Source organism: Pan paniscus, chromosome 5 (assembly GCF_029289425.2).
Source record: "Pan paniscus chromosome 5, NHGRI_mPanPan1-v2.0_pri, whole genome shotgun sequence".
Taxonomy (NCBI): domain Eukaryota; kingdom Metazoa; phylum Chordata; class Mammalia; order Primates; family Hominidae; genus Pan; species Pan paniscus.
The window spans coordinates 137,388,789-137,410,873 of record NC_073254.2 but is presented as its reverse complement, the minus strand read 5'-3'; the positions used below and the strand labels follow the sequence as shown (position 1 = coordinate 137,410,873).

Genomic DNA, 22,085 nt, shown 5'->3' with positions numbered 1-22,085 from the left:
AGAGGAAAATGTAACCAGCATGGCTGCAGGCATGATAATTATTTAAGAAATATGGGTATCAAATAGTTTAAATGTACTTTGAGAAGCGCCACTGACTCCATGGTGTTGGGTTGAAGTCATTGTGGTTTTCCTCAGGCTTATATGCCTATTAGATTATAGTGTCCTAAGCAAAAACATTCTCAAGTATTTCTATTATATTCAGAGGATACTTATAAATATGGCTAATGAAGACATCATAAACACCATGAATGTCAAATTTTCATTTAATCCAATATGAAAAAAGTAAGGAGGTAGAGTTCTGTTTAGGTATTTTTATTAACCATTAGGGTAATTATTTTATTATTGTTAGCTTTTCTATCATTTACTAGAGCCTCTTTAAATTCAGAGAAGAATGGGGGTCATGCAGATAGCAGAGTTCAGCTTTTGACCTCTATGACCCTGAACTGTTCTAGGGGAATGCAAACAAGGATGTGATTGATGGTCATTTCGGTGCTGAGCAGTGGCACCACGTAACTAGACTCATGCATTGCCACATCATCCTTTAAATAGAAATGTTATTGCTCCTTCTATTTTTATCTCATGTTCACACCATGCCATGTGAAACACGTCTCTCCAAATTGTTTTTGGAATAGGTTTTCTATTTCAGCAGTAAATGAAGTTGGTGAGGGTCCAGGAGCAGAATCTAGTATTACCACTTCATCTTCAGCAGGTATGGCTCAGGCTTCTTCCTTTAGCTACACAGGAATGAGGGTGGCAAGGGTGGTTTCAGAGCCAGAAGCCCTGGGTCACCTGGTAGACCTCAAGACCCACCTCTTCTGCCCAAATGATTATTGTCTTTTGGGTACTTGTTAAGTTTTCCATTTTAAATGAACCTAAGTATTTGATGAATTAAAGTAAGTGGTTAGATATTAGAATTTGGGAATTGAAAATCAGAATAAAAAATTTAGGGTTTTAAAAAAATGGCCTCAAATCTTTGGTTTCAGTTGAAATCACTAGTGTTTCTGACTCACATTTACACACTTAAGGGATACATATAACTTTTCTGCCCTAATCCCTATTTTAGATTATATATAATTATTTAATATATATCAGACATTGTTTTTCCAGTATCTTTGTTTTTAAATATATCTGGACTTTAATAATTTACATTTTACTATATAAGTATTCAGTCTGCCAAAGTATCTTTTATTATTTTGTAAGCACCCTTTCTTTTTGGCTTTGGTGTTTTATTGATTACCTCAAGTGACTGAATACTTACTGTATGATATATGTGTGAGCAAAATAACAAATGAAAATGCTTTCTAAGAAGTACTGGAAATTTGAGGGGAAACTAATAAAAGATTTTTGAGAACATCCAAAGATTCACAATTCTGGGAACCTGTTTTCTATTTTTACTAGAACCCTATTTGCTGACTTGACTGCCCCTTACTCTAATCTGTACATGCCTGTGCCAATGGGTATTGAATGTCATCCATCATCAGCCTTTGTTTTTTTGGCTGTTCCTAGACTCTAGGAAAGGAGAGGTATTTTTGTTATGTAAGAAGCACGTCCAAAGGGTGAGTTAAATATAGAGCAGGGTTAAGGTTGTTGTTACCGTGATTATTGCATAACATTCATTAAATACCCTAAAAATGTTCACCCATGCACCTTGTGTCAGTCTCCACTTGAACAGGATATCAAGCAGAGTTCTGCAGCCTTCCAATGTCATTCCTCTAAGGACCTTTCTTCTGCCCCAAAGGGAAAGATACTGAAGACAACACAGAGACAACCAGTGTCTGACAATATGTGTGTGTTATGCATAACCCACTCTGGCCTGGGGTGGACCACCTCCACCGAGCCAATTCTCATGGCTGAAAATAATAAGCTGAGCTGGGGCAAGGTTGTTGAGAATAGTGATACATCATGTGATGCCATTTCTGGGTTATTTAGGGGCATATGAACATAAATCCTATTTGATTGTTACTGTACTTCCTACCTCCAATCATAGAATAATGTGAGTTATACCATAGATGCAATTCTCCAGTGCCATTAGAGAAAATTTGACCAGCCTCTTTCAAGCACTAGTCCCCTTGCTTTGAAGGGTAGTACTGATCTTTTTTTGTGTCTGTTAGTGTACCTGTGGTTGGTCTACCTGTCTGCAAATTGTGTTGTTTTTTTCAGTTCAACAAGAGGAACAGTGGCTCTTTTTATCCAGAAAAACTTCTCTAAGAAAGAGATCTTTAAAACATTTAGTAGATGAAGCACATTGCCTTCGGTTGGATGCTATATACCATAATATTACAGGTCAGTATGATAAGGATAAATGATTCCTTAGTGTGAAAAGAAGATTCTAAAAGAAGTACTTCTAGAATAAAAGAAAATTTTTGAATATTTCTGGAACATATTCTCTTAATATCCTAATATATTAGAATAATTTAGAAGAATATTTTCTTTTAAAATAAAATACTTCTCTTTTAATTTATTAAGCATTAAATAAATAAATTCTCATTCATACAAGTTTTTTTTGTCCTGGTTGTTATATAATAATGTATGTGCACTTGCATGGCTCTTCTAGGAATATCTGTTGATGTCCACCAGCAAATTGTTTATTTCTCTGAAGGAACTCTCATATGGGCGAAGAAGGCTGCCAACATGTCTGATGTATCTGACCTGAGAATTTTTTACAGAGGTTCAGGATTAATTTCTTCTATCTCCATAGATTGGCTTTATCAAAGAATGTATTTCATCATGGATGAACTGGTTAGTCTGAGAAGTTAAAGAGGAATAGTGATAGACAGTGATACTGATATGCATATCTTGGTATATTTAATACTAAACACAATTGCCTTATTCAATAAATACTCAAGTATTTACTATGCCTTAGATACTAGGTTATCAATGAATCATAGATCTGGCCTATAGGAGGGTGTAGCCTTTACCTAGTACTAGTCCTGACATAGCATTAAATCACCTTTATTTGTACTTTTTTAGAGTCATGAGTTTATATTAAAAATAATTCATCTTCTGTAAGATAGTGGTGGTACCTGTGTTATTGTTAGGTAAGACTGCCAGTCATGATCAAAGTTAGCTGCAAGCATTTAAAATTATATCATAACCAGAGGGAAATTTAGTAGTTCTCCAAAAACACAGTAGTACTGTACTTTTCGGAAGACCATTTTTTGTTGTTGTTGGTGGTGGTGGTGGTGCATAAGGACTATTTTGAGCTGATGAAGACATAGTCTTGACATGTTTCAAATTCTACTTCTTTGGAAGGTACAGGCTTATCACAGTAAGCAACAGCCATTGCTGTGGTTGAAAGCGCATAAACCTAGATATCGCTTAAATGTTAAAAATAGTCGAATGCCTCTACAAGCCAGGAAAATAGGCACTTGTATTGCATTGATGTCAATAATGTATAAATTCATTAGGATATAGGATATAAAACTGCCGTTTAAGGGCTTTTTTTTTGCTCATTTGTCTTGGACAGTGCTCAGTGCCTAGTACAATTCCAACAGAACAGATACTCAGGGATACTTGTTGGCTGAATTTAATGCTGTATAGACAGATGCTAATCCTACCGGTATATTTTTTATTTTTTTAGGTATGTGTCTGTGATTTAGAGAACTGCTCAAACATCGAGGAAATTACTCCACCCTCTATTAGTGCACCTCAAAAAATTGTGGCTGATTCATACAATGGGTATGTGTTAGCCTTGTAAAGATGAATTCTCTTCCATTGGCAATAAATAATCTTTGAGAAACTTGCTTGCTAATGAAACATTGTAGTACCAGATGAACCTATCTGTGCATCTTACTTTAGGTGAATTTAATTAAATTCAGGCAAAGTTTTCATTCTGTAGAGCCAGGAGGGAATTTTTTTTCAAACATAAATCAACTCTTATAGTTATTTCTCTCTCCTTCACAGCCAAATATGGGAATATGGGAAAGACCTCGTGTCTGGGAGTCAGGGGTTGGGTTCTAGTCCTGGATTTGCCACTTCTTTATCATGGGAATGAGTCTCACTTTCCCCCTCAACACTACCTGTGATAAAGCCCCTTCATTCCACCTGTTCCTTTTGCTGAGCCATTCAACTGTAGTTCATTCCTCTGGTTTGGTTCTCACATCTATCAAAAGTTCTTTAATAAGAAAGCTGCTAGCTTCCACCATAGGAGACAGGAGCTGATTGATAACTCTGCCTCCTACCCCCAAATGAAATGGACACATTGTACCGCAGTCTTGCTGTTAAATTGGAGTAGTACCTCAAGCAAGTAATATCATGTCTATGACCATTGATTTGTCAATCCATATAGGGAAGGTAATAATACTTACCCAGTTGTGTTATTTTGAAGACAAAATGAGGTATTTATTGTGCATGTATTTTGTGAACTCCAGATATATATGAATATGAAGGATAAACACATAGAAAGTTATTTTGGAGTTATTATTTCTCAGATATGACCAGATAATAACAGATTAGTAACCAGTAGGCAAAGCCCATGTTTGTAAGATTAAACTTTTTTCTTTCCTGTAGAAATAAAGTTGCTTTCATTTTGAATGAAAAAAAAAATACAGCTCATAACATGTTTTTCACAAACAAAACTTTCTTTTAAAAAAGATTGTTCATTGTAGATTTTAAAATCAAGCTTTCTATTCCTATTCATTCACAATTTACTAAAGATTTATTTTAACTTCTAGGTTTGAATGAATTACTGAATTATGGAATATTTAACGCTTTGTGACGTAGGACAAGGATTCTCTGGATCTTACTGTTTTCATGTGTAAAGGTCTACGGTCCTATGAAATGTAACTTTGTTGTTGACACTTACACAAAATGACTCATTCTGACGATAATGAACTTTACCCACTAATCGATCATTCAACTGCGATCACTGAGGTCTTCAGTGGCTCTTTTTTTCCATTAGGATAAAATGGATTTGTGCTTAGATTTTGCAATGTGACTAGAAATGATAATGATAATTAGTATTTATACCGAATGTGTGTTTCTAAGTGTATTATGTCCAATAATTCATTTAATTTGTATTCAACCCTATGAAATAAGTACTTTTATTATTCCAGTTTTATAGATAAGGAAAGGGAAACACGGGTTGATTCAGTAATTGTCTAAGATTATACAGCTGTTTTGCGATGGAACCAGTGGAACCAGACAGGCCCTGGAGCAAGAAATCTTGCTCCAGGACTTCTAGCTCCAGGGCCTGTCTTCTAACCATCTCTCTATACCATGATAGGAGAATTTCTATAAAAATCAGCATGTAACTTTCAGCAATAGTTTGTGTATAGTAGTCCTAAAGGACATCAGATATGTGAAACAGTGTATTGTCCTGGTATTAGAAATATTTTCCTCTATGCTGTTCTTTTTGCACTGCGAATTGTCTCCTCATTGAGTTCAGACTTACTGTAAAACCTCTGCTTTTCTTCCTACCACCACTTCTCCATCTTCTTCCACCCCAGCTTCTCCTCCTCACTCTGTCCTCCTCTTCCCATGCACCAGATCTCTTCACCTTCTTTCTATTTTTCTTTCTCTTCCTCCCTGCTTCAATATAATAATTGTAATATTTACCACAGATAGTTTTCCTTTTACCTACTCTGAAATTCCTCCAAATTCCATTAACAATTTTGAATTTGGGAAACAAAAGCAGAAAATTAAGAGCCAAGCTGTTTTTGCTTTTTGCCTGCTACAATCCGTCCTCAGGGAAAAGAACATAGCTACATATCTCAAAATGGAGCTTATATCTCAGGATATTATTCTAGCATAGGAGTTTTCAGAAAATTGATCAAGATTTGGAATAGTCATCAAGGGGAATTAGAGCAGAACTAAATAAGGACAAGGAAAATGATTTGACAGTTTTGATGAGAGGTTGGAATGCTGCCAGTCCTTGGGGTTGGGATAAGAATTTATCAAAGTATACTTCTGTTAGCACCTTTCTCCATAATCACGAATTGTAAATTAGCTACATCCACATTAATGGTTTTATATTTTAGTTAAAAGTTTATTTACATATTTCATTGTCAATGAAATATTTTGGCAGTATGTTTTCTTTTTCATTATTAAAATAACCTGCCTCGTTACTGTGAGGTTTGACTTTAAATTAGATGTGCTTCTCTAATTCTTCCGTTGGCTTCTTTCTCCTGATTGCTGGATTTTCCTGCTTCAGTCATGTGTGGGGTATTTCTTTGTGGTTTATAAAATGGTAGCTCTATTGCCTGCATCAATTGTAGATTAAAAAAAATTAGTCCACTGCAAATGCAAAGTAGCCATGCTAGTTATAGCAAAATGATAACTGTACAATTAAAAATGGTTTAAATGTTTTACTTTCTTCCATTTATCACTCAGAATGCATGAGAAAATTTACTGATAAAATTAGACTTAAGGATGTGTGTTTTTTGGAGAAAAATGTTTGATAGTAAATACCATATTTAGCCATGTGATTTCTATATAGTATGTTTTCCTTTAAAATTTTGAAAGACCCTTCCTGGCCAGGGCTGGTGGCTAATGCCTGTAATCCCAGCACTTTGGGAAGCCAAGGTGTGCAGATCACTTGAGCCCAGGAGTTCAGGACTAGCTTGGGCAACACGGTGATACCCTGTCTCCGCAAAAAATACAAAAATTAGCCGAGCACGGTGGCAAGCCTGTGGTCCCAGCTACATGGGATACTGAGGTGTGGGAGGATCACCTGAACCCAGGAGGTTGAGGCTGCAGTGAGCTGTGATTGTGTCACTGAACTCCAGCCTGGGTGACAGAGTAAGACCTTGTCTCAAAAAAATAAAAGACCCTTCCTGTTTTTGAATTTTTTGATTCCTTAAAAAGTCACTTATAATAATTAAGAGACTAAGCATTACAAGTGAGGCTGAAATTTTCTAATGTTCCAACTTGTAACTTAAACGAATAGAGTATATCTTAGGAAATTACCTTTTTGCACCTTGGAAAATCCTGTACTTAGCAACATCAGAGATACATAGTTCTGATTGTGCAACAGAATGAAGCAATTAGCTGAGGAGGTTACTCATCAACCTTTGGACTGAATCTCATGAGGTTTCTTTTGTTCCTGTGTCAGGTATGTCTTTTACCTCCTGAGAGATGGCATTTATAGAGCAGACCTTCCTGTACCATCTGGCCGGTGTGCAGAAGCTGTGCGTATTGTGGAGAGTTGCACGTTAAAGGACTTTGCAATCAAACCACAAGCCAAGCGAATCATTTACTTCAATGACACTGCCCAAGTCTTCACGTCAACATTTCTGGATGGCTCTGCTTCCCATCTCATCCTACCTCGCATCCCCTTTGCTGATGTGAAAAGTTTTGCTTGTGAAAACAATGACTTTCTTGTCACAGATGGCAAGGTCATTTTCCGACAGGATGCTTTGTCTTTTAATGAGTTCATCGTGGGATGTGACCTGAGTCACATAGAAGAATTTGGGTTTGGTAACTTGGTCATCTTTGGCTCATCCTCCCAGCTGCACCCTCTGCCAGGCCGCCCGCAGGAGCTTTCGGTGCTGTTTGGCTCTCACCAGGCTCTTGTTCAATGGAAGCCTCCTGCCCTTGCCATAGGAGCCAGTGAGTGCTCTGTCCCCAGGGTGGTTACTGCCCTTGCTGGAATAAGAGGAAGGTTTGAACTGCTTGGCGTTTTGATTCAATTTTGAGAGCCCCATTTGGCTATTCAGTCATCAACCAGAAGCAGCTACTTAGCTAAAAAAAAAAAGTTTATACATTTGTTCTGCATTTATTAGTTTTACATTAGGAGAATCTCTATACTTCTCATGTATATCCCAATAGAATAATTTGAACATTTATTGAGTGTCTGCTAAGATCCAGACATTGACATTCTAGTCAGAACAAATAGCCAGGGAGATAGAATACTTGGGTTGAGATTTTTTGTGCTGTTGAAAGCTTGCATGAATTTCAGCAATTCCCTAAAACTCTGAACTCGAATCTCCATCTCTGGAGAGAGGTAGTATGTGGGTGGGTAAGCAGGTGGGCTCTGGAGTCAGCCTGCATGGATTCAAATACTTGCCATTTGTTAATAGAATGACCCTGGGCAAGTTACTAAACCACTCTGTGCCTCAGTTTCCACACCTGGAAACAGGGAATATTTATTATATCATTTAATGGAACTGTTGTACAGATAAAATTAAAACACATTAGTAGAGCACTTAGAACAGTATCTAGTGCAGAGGTCAGCAAACTTTTTCTGTAAAGGAAAGACCAGATAGTAAATATTTTTATTTACTTTGTGGGTCAGATGGTCCCTGTCAGCTACTCAATTCTGTCGTTGTAGTGTGAAGACAGTCATAGATAATATGTAAATGAATAAATGTGGCTGTGTTCCATTACAACTTTATTTACAGAAACAGTGGGCCAGGTTTGGCCTGTCAGTGGAGTTTGCCAATCCCTGATCCCCTAGACGATACTAAGTATTTAGAAAACATTGGCTGTTTTTGCTTTAGAACAAAGTTAATTATGTCTGTTTGCTGCATATCTCAAAGATGGCTGAAAATGAATAGGTATTTTTTTTTATCGATTGGGCTTCTTGGAGGAAGGTACTATACAAACAGTGGTAATTACATTAAAGGTTCATCATTAAGCATTTTTTATTAAGAGCCTGATTATATCTGTTAGTGTTGTAGAGAACCCCTCTGACAATTATATGCAGCAAGCATATAGCTTTGACTGAAGGACAGTCCTATTTGTTGGGAATGCTGTCTCCTTCAATGCAGCCAAATGAGCGGCATGAGGAATGAACACTGTCCTAGCCTCATCAACAAATGATCCCTGGTGATTATTGGGGTAGCGGATATTACTGCCCAATTGCTCTCCCATTTGAGATGAGGCTGTAGGTGAATTTATGGAGAATCCTTGGTTTGCCCTTGCAGATGTCATCCTGACCAGTGATATTATTGAACTCTTTGAATTAGGCCCTTCTGCCTGGCAGAACTGGACCTATGAGGTGAAAGTATCCACCCAAGACCCTCCTGAAGTCACTCATATTTTCTTGAACATAAGTGGAACCATGCTGAATGTACCTGAGCTGCAGAGTGCTATGAAATACAAGGTTTCTGTGAGAGCAAGTTCTCCAAAGAGGCCAGGCCCCTGGTCAGAGCCCTCAGTGGGTACTACCCTGGTGCCAGGTGAGAAAATGTTCTGGATTTAGGGAGTGACTCTCACAAAAAGAGGACTAGCTGAGTGTCCTTTAAATTTCCTTGCCTTGGGTTTAAAGAAATGAGAATGAGGGTGTATTGACCTCTTGAGTATGTGTTTGAGTAAACACATATTGAGTACATATTTATTTCCTGAGATTAGGAAAGCAAATAAAGCACTGTGTGATATTTAACTAGTGTTTCTAACCTGCCATTTTAAACTTTCCAAGATATTTTTTAAGGAAACACTATAATTGATTCTTTACGGGTTTCTTCTTTCTTATGGTATATTAAGCAGTGGCATTTCTGAACTCTGAGGGTCTTGCTGAGAGAAGTTGAGGGGCTGTGAAGTATGCTGAATTCCATCCTCTTGGCTGAAAAGAAATGGAAGGATGACTATACCATTCATATTACTATTGTTAACACAGTCTCTTCTGGATGCTCTGAATGAGACCATGACAAACAGTAGTCAAAGCCCCCTCAAAAAAAATTCTGCAATGATCAAGACACCGTTATAGAGGCAATCTCACCGTGCGTTTTTCTTCACATTTCAAAAATTTATGTGAAAATCAGAAAGTATGTTTAATGGGATCATTCTTGTTACACAGATAACAATTACTCATATCCTTTTATAGAACTTTTCAAAGTGTTGACATTCTTTTACTTTATATAGAAACTCATAAGATATAAGGCATAGATATAAGTATATAAGATACCTTTAAAGAGTTTGCTTTCTCTGATGTTTCTTTTAATTTCTTTTTTACTAAACAGCTAGTGAACCACCATTTATCATGGCTGTGAAAGAAGATGGGCTTTGGAGTAAACCATTAAATAGCTTTGGCCCAGGAGAGTTCTTATCCTCTGATATAGGAAATGTGTCAGGTAAACCCCAAGTCCTCTGTTCACTTGAATGACAGATTTCTACTCATAAGACTTCCCACATCATTCAATAAATCAAAAGAATAGGGTATTTTGGTATTTGGTCAATAGTGAAAGGAAAAAATATTGACTGAACTCTACTGCCAGTGATTCTGTTAAGAAAATGTCAGTTCTTATATAGGAACACTATTTATTAAGTCACAAAATGTGAGGTTGTTTCTAGTTTTATGCCCACCAGGAAGGCTTTGATATAATGCTGATGTATTAATCTACCAATGCCATCTCACATTAACAGCCTATCTTGTTCCACTAAGACAGTTATACTTAAATAATTTACTATGCATTTGCTATAAGACAGGAGCAGAAACTGCTGCATAGAGTTCTAAATAAGGTATAAGGAATAATTGGTTGACGAAGAGGATTATTAAGTAATGAATGGGTAATTTGCCTGGAAGGCGTTAGAAGGAAGAAAAGTCTTCATTCTAGGGTGTTATAACAGTGATCTTGCCTGAAGATGACATCTTCCATAGTTATCTAATTGTTTATTGATTTATTTGGCCATTAAAAGTACAACAGCATTTCTGACCAACATAGGAGCCAAATGTAGGTAATGTGGCACCAATGGAGAGAATGCCACTTTGGCATTGGCTGAGTCTGGGCTTCCTCTTGATGTATCTGTGAGCCCTCAGGCAGAACACATGATCTTACCTTGTCTCAGGTTTACCATCTCAAAAATGAGAATAATTCCTACTTCATAATTTTGTTTTAGGAACTAAATGAGATCTGTAAACTGCCTGGGACAATGTTTGGCAAAGAGGAGATGCTCGATGTGTATCCACTGTTCTCCCTGGTTTCAGGGGTTAAGAGTTTGGGAAACATTATTTAAATATTCTTGACAGATCAAGTTCTAGTGAATATGTGTCAGTGTGTTCTTTAAAATTATGTTGAGGTGCAGATGTGATTTGTTGGCTCATTATGTTTTTGTTGGTATGTATGAAAAATAACTGCTAATCATTCACTTTATTTTGAGACATGGATTGGTATAACAACAGCCTCTACTACAGTGACACAAAAGGAGACGTTTTTGTGTGGCTGCTGAATGGGACGGATATCTCAGAGAATTATCACCTACCCAGCATTGCAGGAGCAGGGGCTTTAGCTTTTGAGTGGCTGGGTCACTTTCTCTACTGGGCTGGAAAGACATATGTGGTGAGTTAAAGCATGGCATTCTGGATGCTCTAGAATGATACTTATCCACTTCAGCGACTTGCACACCAATTTCTTTTTTTTTTTTTTAAATACCTGTGCACCACTTATGCTATTATTTATTTAATGTTTATCTTTAAACCAAGTCACTTAAACGTTTTTTTTTTCTTTTATTGATACACAATTTCACCCTGCTGCCCAGGCTGGAGTGCAGTGGCGCCATCTTGGCCTCCGCCTCCCGAGTAGCTGGAATTACAGGCATATGCCACCATGCCTGGCTACTTCTTGCATTTTCAGTGGAGATGGGGTTTCACCATGTTGGCCAGGCTGGTCTCGAACTCCTGACCTCAAGAGATCTACCTGCCTCGGCCTCCCAAAGTGCTGGGATTACAGGCATGAGCCACCGCTCCCGGCCTCATCTCACTTTTAAAATATGTTTTTTTGTAAATTAAATTTGTTATCACTATTTGTTGAATTCGTTATTTTTTCCCCAATAATAGTTTAAATAAATACATGAAAATGCTCACCTGAGCGTTGGTTCTTGGCAGGAACATGGCATGCTCCAAAAGCATGATTCAAGGCAACTAAGTGAAGAGACTATTTTCAAAGGTGTGCACAGGGCTAGGGAAAATGAACAAATGATGTTGAGGCATCCTCACGGTTTACAAGTGTGCGAAGACATAAGTCTAGGTGTGAAGAGGCAAGGGGAAGAAGTGGAAGAACCTGGTGAGGGCTGTAGCTGTAGGAGAGGAGCTGATATGGACTGTGACTTTAGGCACAGAAGCTGGCCACTATCAAGATGTATGGTCTGGCAAGGAGCCAGCTAAAGGAATAAGAACCCCAACCCCTCCTTCCTCCTGCCGTCTGATCTGCCAGTGCTTCCATTGGCTGAACCTCCCCAGAAGCCAGACAACAACCCTTCAGCCTAGCAGATAAAGTCCGTAGATGTTGGCCTATGGGGGCACAGAGTAGGGTGGAGAAGGGTGGGGATTAGACCTAGAGGCAAAATAAAGACATCCAGCACACCTGTGGAGTGATATATTTTGAAGAGAAAGATGATGGCTAATGACAAGAACATTGGCCTGACAGATCAAGAAATAAGGTATTGAAATCATTTTTAATCAGGAAAGTACTTGCTGTCCATTCATTTATTTGTCCAGCAATCATTTATCTACTACCAATGCGTTGAAGTCCTTGAAAGAAGGCAAAGTAGGGAATATAAAACAAATAGCCGACATGTCCCTGCTATTTTAAAAACAACTTTGTTGTGATATAATTCACATAACACAAAATTCATTCTTTTATTGTGTAGCATTCAGAGATTTTTTTTAGTGTGTCCATTGATGTGCAGCCATCATCAGTTGTCCCTGCTCTTCTGATGAGATAAAATACATATATAAAATAAAGAAGCATATGAAGCAATGTATTTAGAGACAAAGCAATATGGTACAATCTGAATTCATAAGTGCCAAAGATGTGCAAGCAGAATGAAATTGAGTGGGGTTAGTCAGAAAACACTCCCTCAAATGGGTTAGTTTAAAAATAGTTTTGAAAAAGGAAATGGAAGAGTGGACATAAAAACCAGTTTTAAGTATTTTCTCTATCTCTTATTAAAGTGTTTAACTCCAGGACAAATTGTTTAACTTTAATCCACTTTACCTGTGAAAAAATAGGGAATAGAAATCCTTCATAAGCTTAATGTGAGGATTACAGGAGTTTATATTTTAAAGATAAAAAAGTACAGTGCCTGGCACATTATTGATAATCATGAAATATTAGGGAACTACACTGATAGAGAGGAGCAAGGAGAGATGTCATCATTTATAGGGACATAAACATCTTTTTTCGGGAGTCTAATCAAATATATTCCTATCCAGCAGTGTTCACATTGTCTGGATGTATAATTAGGAAAAGCAGTTATTTTTATGCAAGGTAAATTTATTTCCCTTCTCTTTGGAGGCATGAAAACAGATAAGCCCCATGAGGGCAGGTGCCATGACTGTTTGCTTGTTGCTGTGTTTCCAAGGCTTATTACACTACCCAGCACATAGTGCCAATCACTATTTGTGGTTGAATGAATGAATGGATTAATCAAGCAATTTATTAATGATTGCAATAAACTATTAAGAAATAATAATGTCACTTGAAAGCCATTAACTGGCCATACAATTATGTTTTTTAGATACAAAGGCAGTCTGTGTTGACGGGACACACAGACATTGTTACCCACGTGAAGCTATTGGTGAATGACATGGTGGTGGATTCAGTTGGTGGATATCTCTACTGGACCACACTCTATTCAGTGGAAAGCACCAGACTAAATGGGGAAAGTTCCCTTGTACTACAGACACAGCCTTGGTTTTCTGGGAAAAAGGTGACAAATTAAAAGATCTGATCATTTAGTAATACTAAATAGCTCTATATTTATGTTAATACTTTCTCTCGCTTATTGTGAGTACTTAAAGCAGACTCCTAAAGGAAATAGTGTTTTGGTAAGATCTTGGTTTAACCAAGTTTTCTGTTATTTGAAAAAAAAAGCCTTATTTGATGGTCACAATTGAAAGCCTTATTTGATGGTGATAAGTGATTATGTAAGTTCAAATGCACTATGGAGATTTTTTTGTTTACTTTATTTTGAGTGAACCCAACTTAAAAGTATTTTAATTTATAACTGTTTTTATAGTCTTAAGGACTTCTGTTGAATATTTTAGAAGCTTTGAATCAGGTGGTGACTAGGCATTTTACTATTTTCAATCAGTTTTGGGCACTGACTGTTTTTAAAACTGTTTCTAAAAACTAGGCAAATGATTTCACTTCTCCATGTTTCTTTCCTTATCTGAAAAATGGGACTGTTAACTATTATTCTACCTCCTAAGTTTTTTTTAAATAAAGATTATATGAGAGTATTCATGAGGAGTGGGAATAGTTCCAGGTACAAAGTAAATGCTCCGTAGTTAAGCTCATATTATTATTACTCAACCTGCAAATACAGGAATGTTTCTAAAGCAAATGTTACTTTTACTTCCTCAGCTTTTACAAGCAATAACTATTTTTGTTGACTCTGTTTAGCTACCCACTAGGTATCCATCTAAGTTTCTAAATTTTAATTTTTTCTGATCATAATAGTGACATATTTCAACTGTGAAAAACTTGAAAATTGCAGAAATGCATTAAGAATAAATAAATTATTCACACCATTTCTACCTAATATATCCCTTAAGATTTTCTTATTTTAAGTCATTTTTTCTGCAGAGATAAAATATACATAATACAGAATACCAGATGATTTAAAAAATGTATGTATATATATGAACTAATAGTTGAGTCACTTGATCTCCAATTCCAATAACATATATGGGCCATAATTCCTAGGATATTTAAAGAGACCTGATTTGCATTACATGGATTATAACACAGACATTTAAAAGAGATGGAAATTTATGTACCATATCCAAAGATAATCATTCTTGTCAAATAATAAAAAGGTCTCTTAATTCTATTTTGGAGTCACTTGAGTCTGAATACAAAGAAAGCATTTTTTTTTTCAAAAAATATAATTGTTAGGGAAAAACATTTTCATTTTTGTAAAAACATATTGATAATATTATCTCAAGAGTAACTTCTTCTCCACCTCAGGGACTTTGTCAGTAATCTTCCCAGTGTTCTGATATGGTTGTTTGAGTACTCTCACTAGCCAGGATAAAGCTCTGGTGTGACCTTGGGGACTTCCCCATAAATGAGTGAGTCATCTCAGCATGTTTGGGGGAAATTCATCCTTCTTACCCCTCTTTAAATCCCCCCTCCAAACGCTTATACACTGCAGATGGGGATGTAAATTAGTACAACCTCTATGGAAAACAGTGCAGAGATTTCTTAAAGAACTAATAGTATTTCTATCATTCGATCCAGCAATCCCACTACTGGGTATCTCCCCAAAGGAAAAGAAGTTATTATATCAAAAAGACACCTGCACACATATGTTTATGGCAGCACAATTTGCAATTGCAAAGATAGGGAACCAACCTAAGTGCCCATCAACTGATTAGTGGATGGATAAAGAAAATGTGGTATAAATACACCATAGAATACCACTCAGCCATAAAAAAAAGAAGGAAATAATGTCTTTTGCAGCAACTTGGATGGAGCTGGAGGCCATTATTCTAAGTAAAGTAACTCAGGAATGGCAAACCAAATACTATATGTTCTCACTTATAAGTGGGAGCTAAGCCATGGGTATGCAAAAGCATACAGAGTAATATAATAGACTTTGGAGACTCAGAAGGAGGGAGGGTGGAAGTCAGGTGGGAGATAAAAAAACCCTACATATTGGGTACATTTTTACACTACTCAGGTGACTGGTGCACTGAAATCTCAGCCTTTACAGCTGTACAATTCATCCATGTGACCAAAAACTACCTGTACCCCAAAAAGCTATTGAAGTTAAAAATATATATATAATAAAAGCAAAAGAATGGAAATTAACCAAAAAAAAAAAAAAAAACACTCCTCTGCAAATCCTCTCCCAGGTTGTCAAGTGCTGTTGTTGCTTTTGCAAATCTGTGTTCTTGTTCCATGGTTTGATGTCTAATCTATCTGACTCCCTTAGTGACAGTGGATGTTTTGAAGGCAATGCATTTTGCATCCAGCAAAGCTCTTCATCTCTCTCTTGTTCATTGATGTCATGTACAGATTTATTATGCAGTAATAATATATTTTGCAATCAGCCGACATAATGAAATACAGTCAGGCAATTATTTATAGAAAGGCCCAATTACTTGTGTGATAAAAAAAGAATGAACAAAGTAAGAGATTCTTCTAAGGTAAAAAGATACCTTTTGCCACATCTGATGAGCTCAACTCACGCATATGGTACATTTTACCACAGAATTAAAATTTAGCATAAGGGTTTTAGTTTAGATCAGAGAGGTTTATATAAAAGGTATGGAGTACCCTCTGACTGTTTAAATATGAAGCTGCTGACTGCTGTGGAGGAATGGGATGATGACTCAACACCTGAATTTTACTTAGAGTTTGAATAGTTTGTTGTATTCCAGCAAAAAATTGTAGAATCTCCTTTTTAAAATAGATAAAATAGACTTAATTTGTAATGTAGAAACTCTAGTGTATCTCATTGTAAATAACCAAACAAGGTTAACCTGATTTCTCTTTAACTGAAAAAAAAAAATCAATAGATCTCTCTCAGCATGGAGCAAGGACATGATTCAACTCCTAAAAGGCTGAGAATTGCCAGAATACATTTTTACCTTCTGGAGAATAAGTTGGTTGAATTTTCCTGAAGATAGAAGGCTGTGATTTGTATGACAACCGAAGGGTTTTTGTCGTCATGTACCTTATAACTCTTTCTTTGTAGCAGGGTAACTCTTCAGGAAGAATTTTTCGCTCTTGGATACCTTATTGTAGTCTTTTCACATCTTTCACTGGCTCATCATATTTGTTTAAATGCTGCTGTATCTTGCTGAAGATGTAGTCGTCAACTTTAATTCTATTGGTTATACCTCACAGCCTCTAGGTATGTTACAGGGAGATTGCACTGCTCCGAAATCAGGCTACTGGCAATCTTAGCTTATTTGAAAAATATTTGTAAAGCCAAAGAAAGCAAAAACAGGATCTTTGGATAGTAACTTCTATCTATCTCATGGATTCTATGCCATATCTCATGGATTCTGTGCCATCAGGCCTCATCTAGATGACTGGAGGTAAACTTAAGATATACATTGCAGCAAGAAAGCAAAGAGTAGTAAGAAGTGGTTCTCATATGTCATCTGGAAATAGGGCTTTATATACACATTACTATTCAATTTTAACACATAAACATCCTTTGTGTATGATCTTTTTAAAGTGTATGAGAATGTTTTGGGTTGCAATTAATAGAAAATACAATTCAAAATGGTTTAAATCATTGGTGGCACGTTGGAATCACCTGAGAAGTTTTAAAGCATACTGGAGCCTAGGTTCCATCCCCAGAGATCATAATTAATAGAGTGCAGCCTGGGAATTGAGATTTTTAAAAAACTCCACAGATCATTCTAATATGCAGCTATGTTTGATAACAACAGGTTTAAACAACAACAAAATTCACTAGCTCATGTTGCTAAAGAGGCCAGAGTTAGCACTACCTTTAGGCAAGCTTGACACAGGCTCAACATTTCAGATTCAGTAACTCTGGAGTGTGACTGATAATTTATATTTGTTCCAAGTTTCCAGGTGATGCTGTTGCTGCAGGTCTGAGAATCATACTTTGATAATTACTGGAGCTAAGTATCTAAAAGTGAATAATACACTCCTTGCCTTTTTGTAAAATTTTAGGACACCAGTGTTTATATCCAAATAACATAGTAATAAGCATAATCATATAAGTTGTATAGTCAGAAAAAAGTAAAAATTACTGAATTTATTATTCCAAAGAGGATGTTAAAGAGAAATCTATAGCTTAAGTGTGACCTGTCCACAAAGTTATGCTTCAAACATGTATTTGGTTTATTTTCTTACCTTACTTTCTATTTAGGTAATTGCTCTAACTTTAGACCTCAGTGATGGGCTCCTGTATTGGTTGGTTCAAGACAGTCAATGTATTCACCTGTACACAGCTGTTCTTCGGGGACACAGGTAAGTAGAGTCCCTCAAAGGCAATTGATTGAGAAGAAAACTTGTCAGTCATAAATGATAATGCATGGAAATTCATTTATTCCTTCAATAAACATTTTCTGGTTATCCACTATGTTGCAGGCATTGGGCTTGTAGGGTAAAGAGGTTTGTAAATAACTAGTTACAGTAGAATATGGTAAGTGCTGTGATGGGGTATGAAGAGAGTACAGTATAGACACTCAGGAGAATGCTGCTTAAGAGCCCAGGAAGTGTATGGATAAGCTTTTCTGCTTCTTCACAAAATAGAGTATACATTATGGAGTGAAGGCAGAACTCTTCCTGTGATGTCTTAAATGAAAACTAGAGAGTGAAAGGGACCACATGAATTATCTCCTTGATCTGTGTCCTCAAACTTATCCCCCTGTCCTGATCTTGTTGGTATCTCTACATCTTCCATGTTAGCATTGTCAGATATTTTAAAAATAAGTTTTACACTTTTATTTAAAAAAATTAGGTAAAATATACGTAACGTGAAATATTCAGATCTTAAGTGTTCCATTACATCAGTTTAGACAAATGCATTTTGAGACACAGAACATATCCATCATCACAAAAAATTTCTGTGCCCCTTGCCAATCAATCTGCACCCCTCCAGAAATATGTACTTTTTGTATCTGGCTTCTTTTACTTGGCATACAATCTTTTCAATATATTCATGTTGTTATGTGTACTAGTTTTTCCTTTTTATTACTGAGTAGTATTCCATTGTGTGAAGATACCACTGTCTGTGTATCCATTCTATGCATGTCTTGATGGACATTTTAATTGCTTCCTGATTATGGTTATTATGCATAAAACTGAATATTTGTATACAAGGCTTTTTGTGGATGTATACTTGGATAAATACCTAGGAGTAGAATTGCTGGGTGATAGGGTAGATAGATGTTTATATTCTTAAGTAATTGCCAAACAGTTTTTCAAAATGTTTGTGCCATTTTACATTCCCATAAAAAATGTATGAAAATTGTGGTTCTTCCGTATCCTCTCAACAGTTGGCTTTGACAATCTTTTTTATATTCACCATTCTTTGGTGTGGGGAGCAGTAAATATTGTGATTTTAACCAGCACTTCCCTGATGAGTATCAATTTTGATCACTTTTTCATTTGTTATCGGCCATTTATATATCTTCTTTTATGATATGCCTGTTCAAGTATTTTTCTCATTTTTAAATGAGTTGTCTTTTCATTATTGGGTTGTTCTGTATATAAGCACTTTGTCAAAATATGTGTTGTGAATATTTTGTCTCAGTGTTTAGTTTATCTGCTTATTTTCTTGGTGGTGTGCTTTGATGAGAAGAATTTCATTTCAATTAAGTCCAATTTATGCATTTTCTATATTCTGTGCTTTCTGTGTTTCCTACAAGAAATCTTAGCCTATCCCAAAGTTGTGAAGATTTTATACTTTATTTTTTCTAGAAGCTTTATCGTTTTAGCTTTCATGATTAGATCTATAATTCATCTTAAATTTATTTTGGGGTATGGTGTGAGATATGAGTTAAAGTTTTCTTTTTTTCCTTTCTATAGGGATATCCAGTTGTTCTAGCGCCATTTGCTGAAGAGATTTTCTCTTTCTTTATTTAGTTGCTTTGGGACCTTTATTGAAAATAATTTGGGCCGGGCATGGTGGCTCACGCCTGTAATCCCAGCACTTTGGGAGGCTGACATGGGTGGATAGCCTAAGGTCAGGAGTTCGAGACCAGCCTGACCAACATGGTGAAACTCCGTCTCTACTAAAAATACAAAAACTAGCTGAGCGTGGTGATGGGCGCCTGTAATCCCAGCTACTCAGAAGGCTGAGTCATGAGAATCAATTGAACCGGGGAGGCAGAGGTTACAGTGAGCTGAGATCGTGCCATTGCACTCCAGCCTGGGCAACAAGAGTGAAACTGTCAAAATAATAATAATAATAATAATAATTTGACTGTGTATGTGTAGGTCTATTTCTGGACTCTCTGTTCTGTTCCTTTGATATATTTGTCTACTCTTTTTGCCAGTACTACATTGTCTTGATAACGGTAAATTCAGAGAAAAACTTGAAGACAGGCAAATTCGGTCCTTCTACTTTGCTTTGCTTTTCCAATATTTTTATTTTGGCTATACTTGATCTTTTGCCTTTCCAAATGGATTTTAAAATCATCTCACTAATTTCTAGAATAAATCCTGCTGGAATTTTGAATCTCTTTTCAGTTTAGGGAGAATGAGTATCTTAAAATTTTGAATCTTCCAATCAATGAAAATGGTGTATCTCTCAATTTTTTTAGGTTTTCTTTAATTTCTCTCAGCAGTGTTTTATAGTTTTTAGTGTAGATGTCTAACATATCTTTTATTAGGTTAATGCCTAGGTATCTAATTTTTTTGATGCTTTATATATATTATTTTTTTAAATTCCATTTTCTAAATGTTCATTACTAGTGTGGGAAAATACAATTGCTTTTTGTATATGACTTTGTATCTTATACATTTTTAAGTTAATTTATATGTCCTAGTAGATTTCTTCTAGAATACTTTAGTAAGAGTTATAGTAGTCTCAAAAATGACTTAGGAAGCATTCTCTCCTCAATTTTCTGAAAGCATTTGTATAGAATTGCTGTTAATTCTTCTTTAGTTTTGATAAAGTCCACAAGCTAATTCATCTGGAGCTGGAGTTTTCTTTGTGGAAAATTATTTGATTACAAATTCAGTATCTTTTAAGGATATAAGGCTATTTATTTTTATTTTTTCTTGAGCCAGTTTGGTAATTCATGCTTTCAAGAATTTGTCATTTTGCATGAGTTTTCAAATTTTATAATATCCTCTTAATATCATTTTAATGTCTGTAGGGTCTGTCGTGATATCCTTTTATACTTCTGCTATTGGTACATTTTTTTCTTGATCACTCCTGCTAAAAGTTTATGAGATTTATTTATCTTTTCAAATAATCTGTTTCTGGCATTATTGATTTTTTTCTGATTGTCCATTTTTGATCTCATTAACTTCTAATCTTATTTTTATTATTTTCCCTTTTCTATTTATTTTAGGCATAATTTTCTGTTCTTTTTCTAGCTTTTTAGATTGAAAAGAAAGGTCATTGTTTTTGTATCATTCCACTCACTGGCATTTAAAACTATGAGTTTCTTTCAAGGTCTATATTAGTTGTATTCAACAAATTTTGGTATGTCTCCAACTATGATTGTAGATTTGCCTATTGTTCTTTTTGGTTAATGTATTTGGGTGCTTTATGTTTAGTATATTGATTATCTATATACTTAATTATATTGCCTTTTTATCATTATAAAATACTCCTATTCATCTATGCTAATATTCTTCATCTTAAAGATTCCTTTGTCTGATATTACTATGGCCACATCAGCTTTCTTTTGCTTAGTGTTTGCATAGTACAGCTATTTCCATTTATTTACTTTTAAACTGTGTTGAGTATTTACATTTATTGTATTGTTTTATTGTTGGTTTTAAATTTTTTATTTTAGTTTAAGGGATACATGTGCAGGTAGGTTCTATAGATAATGTGTCCTGGGGGTTTGGGGTACAGATTGTTACCCAGGTAACAAGCATATTACCCAATAGGTAGGTTTTCTTTTTTAAAAAATTTTATTTAATTCAATAGGTTTTTGGGGAGCAGGTGGTATTTGGTTACATGGATAAGTTCTTTAGTGGTGAATTCTGAAATTTTGGTAAACCCATCACCTGAGTGGTGTACACTGTACCCAGTGTGTAGTCTTTTATCCCTCACCCTCCTCCCACCCTTTACTCCAAATCCCCAAAGTTCATTGCATCATTCTTATGCCTTTGCATCCTCATAGCTTAGCTCCCACTTATGAGTGAAAATGTACTTTTTGGTTTTCCATTCCTGGTTACTTCACTTAGAATAATGGTCTCCAATTCCATCCAGGTTGCTATGAATGCCATTATTTTGTTCTTTTTTATGGCTGAGTAGTATTCCATTATATATACACCACATTTTCTTTATTCAATAATTGATGGGCGTTTGGACTGGTTCCATATTTTTGCAATCACGAATTGTGCTGCTATAAACATGCATGTGCATGTATCTTTTTCATATAATGACTTCTTTTCCTTGGGTGGATACCCAATAGTGGGACTGCTGGATCAAATGGTAGATCTACTTTTAGTTCTTGAAGGAATTTTCACACTGTTTTCCATAGTGGTTGTACTAGTTTACATTCCCATCAGCAGTGTAAGAGTGTT

General features: G+C 35.9%; 1 protein-coding gene across 3 annotated transcripts in view; it reads left to right on the top strand.

Moving 5' to 3' along the window:
• ROS1 (ROS proto-oncogene 1, receptor tyrosine kinase) overlaps window positions 1-22,085 on the top strand; it is a 138,744-nt gene that overhangs the window by 29,177 nt on the left and 87,482 nt on the right. For 2 of the 3 annotated variants that reach the window (XM_034962754.3, XM_034962753.3), the window contains exons 9-18: window positions 633-709; window positions 2,161-2,283; window positions 2,555-2,739; window positions 3,581-3,678; window positions 7,052-7,548; window positions 8,907-9,119; window positions 9,900-10,010; window positions 11,038-11,216; window positions 13,396-13,587; window positions 17,740-17,840. In XM_034962754.3, coding sequence (XP_034818645.3) covers window positions 633-709; window positions 2,161-2,283; window positions 2,555-2,739; window positions 3,581-3,678; window positions 7,052-7,548; window positions 8,907-9,119; window positions 9,900-10,010; window positions 11,038-11,216; window positions 13,396-13,587; window positions 17,740-17,840 — 1,776 coding nt within the window. Of the gene's footprint in view, window positions 1-632; window positions 710-2,160; window positions 2,284-2,554; window positions 2,740-3,580; window positions 3,679-7,051; window positions 7,549-8,864; window positions 9,120-9,899; window positions 10,011-11,037; window positions 11,217-13,395; window positions 13,588-17,739; window positions 17,841-22,085 lie in introns of all 3 variants that reach the window. The other variant, XM_063605435.1, reaches the window with a different exon arrangement.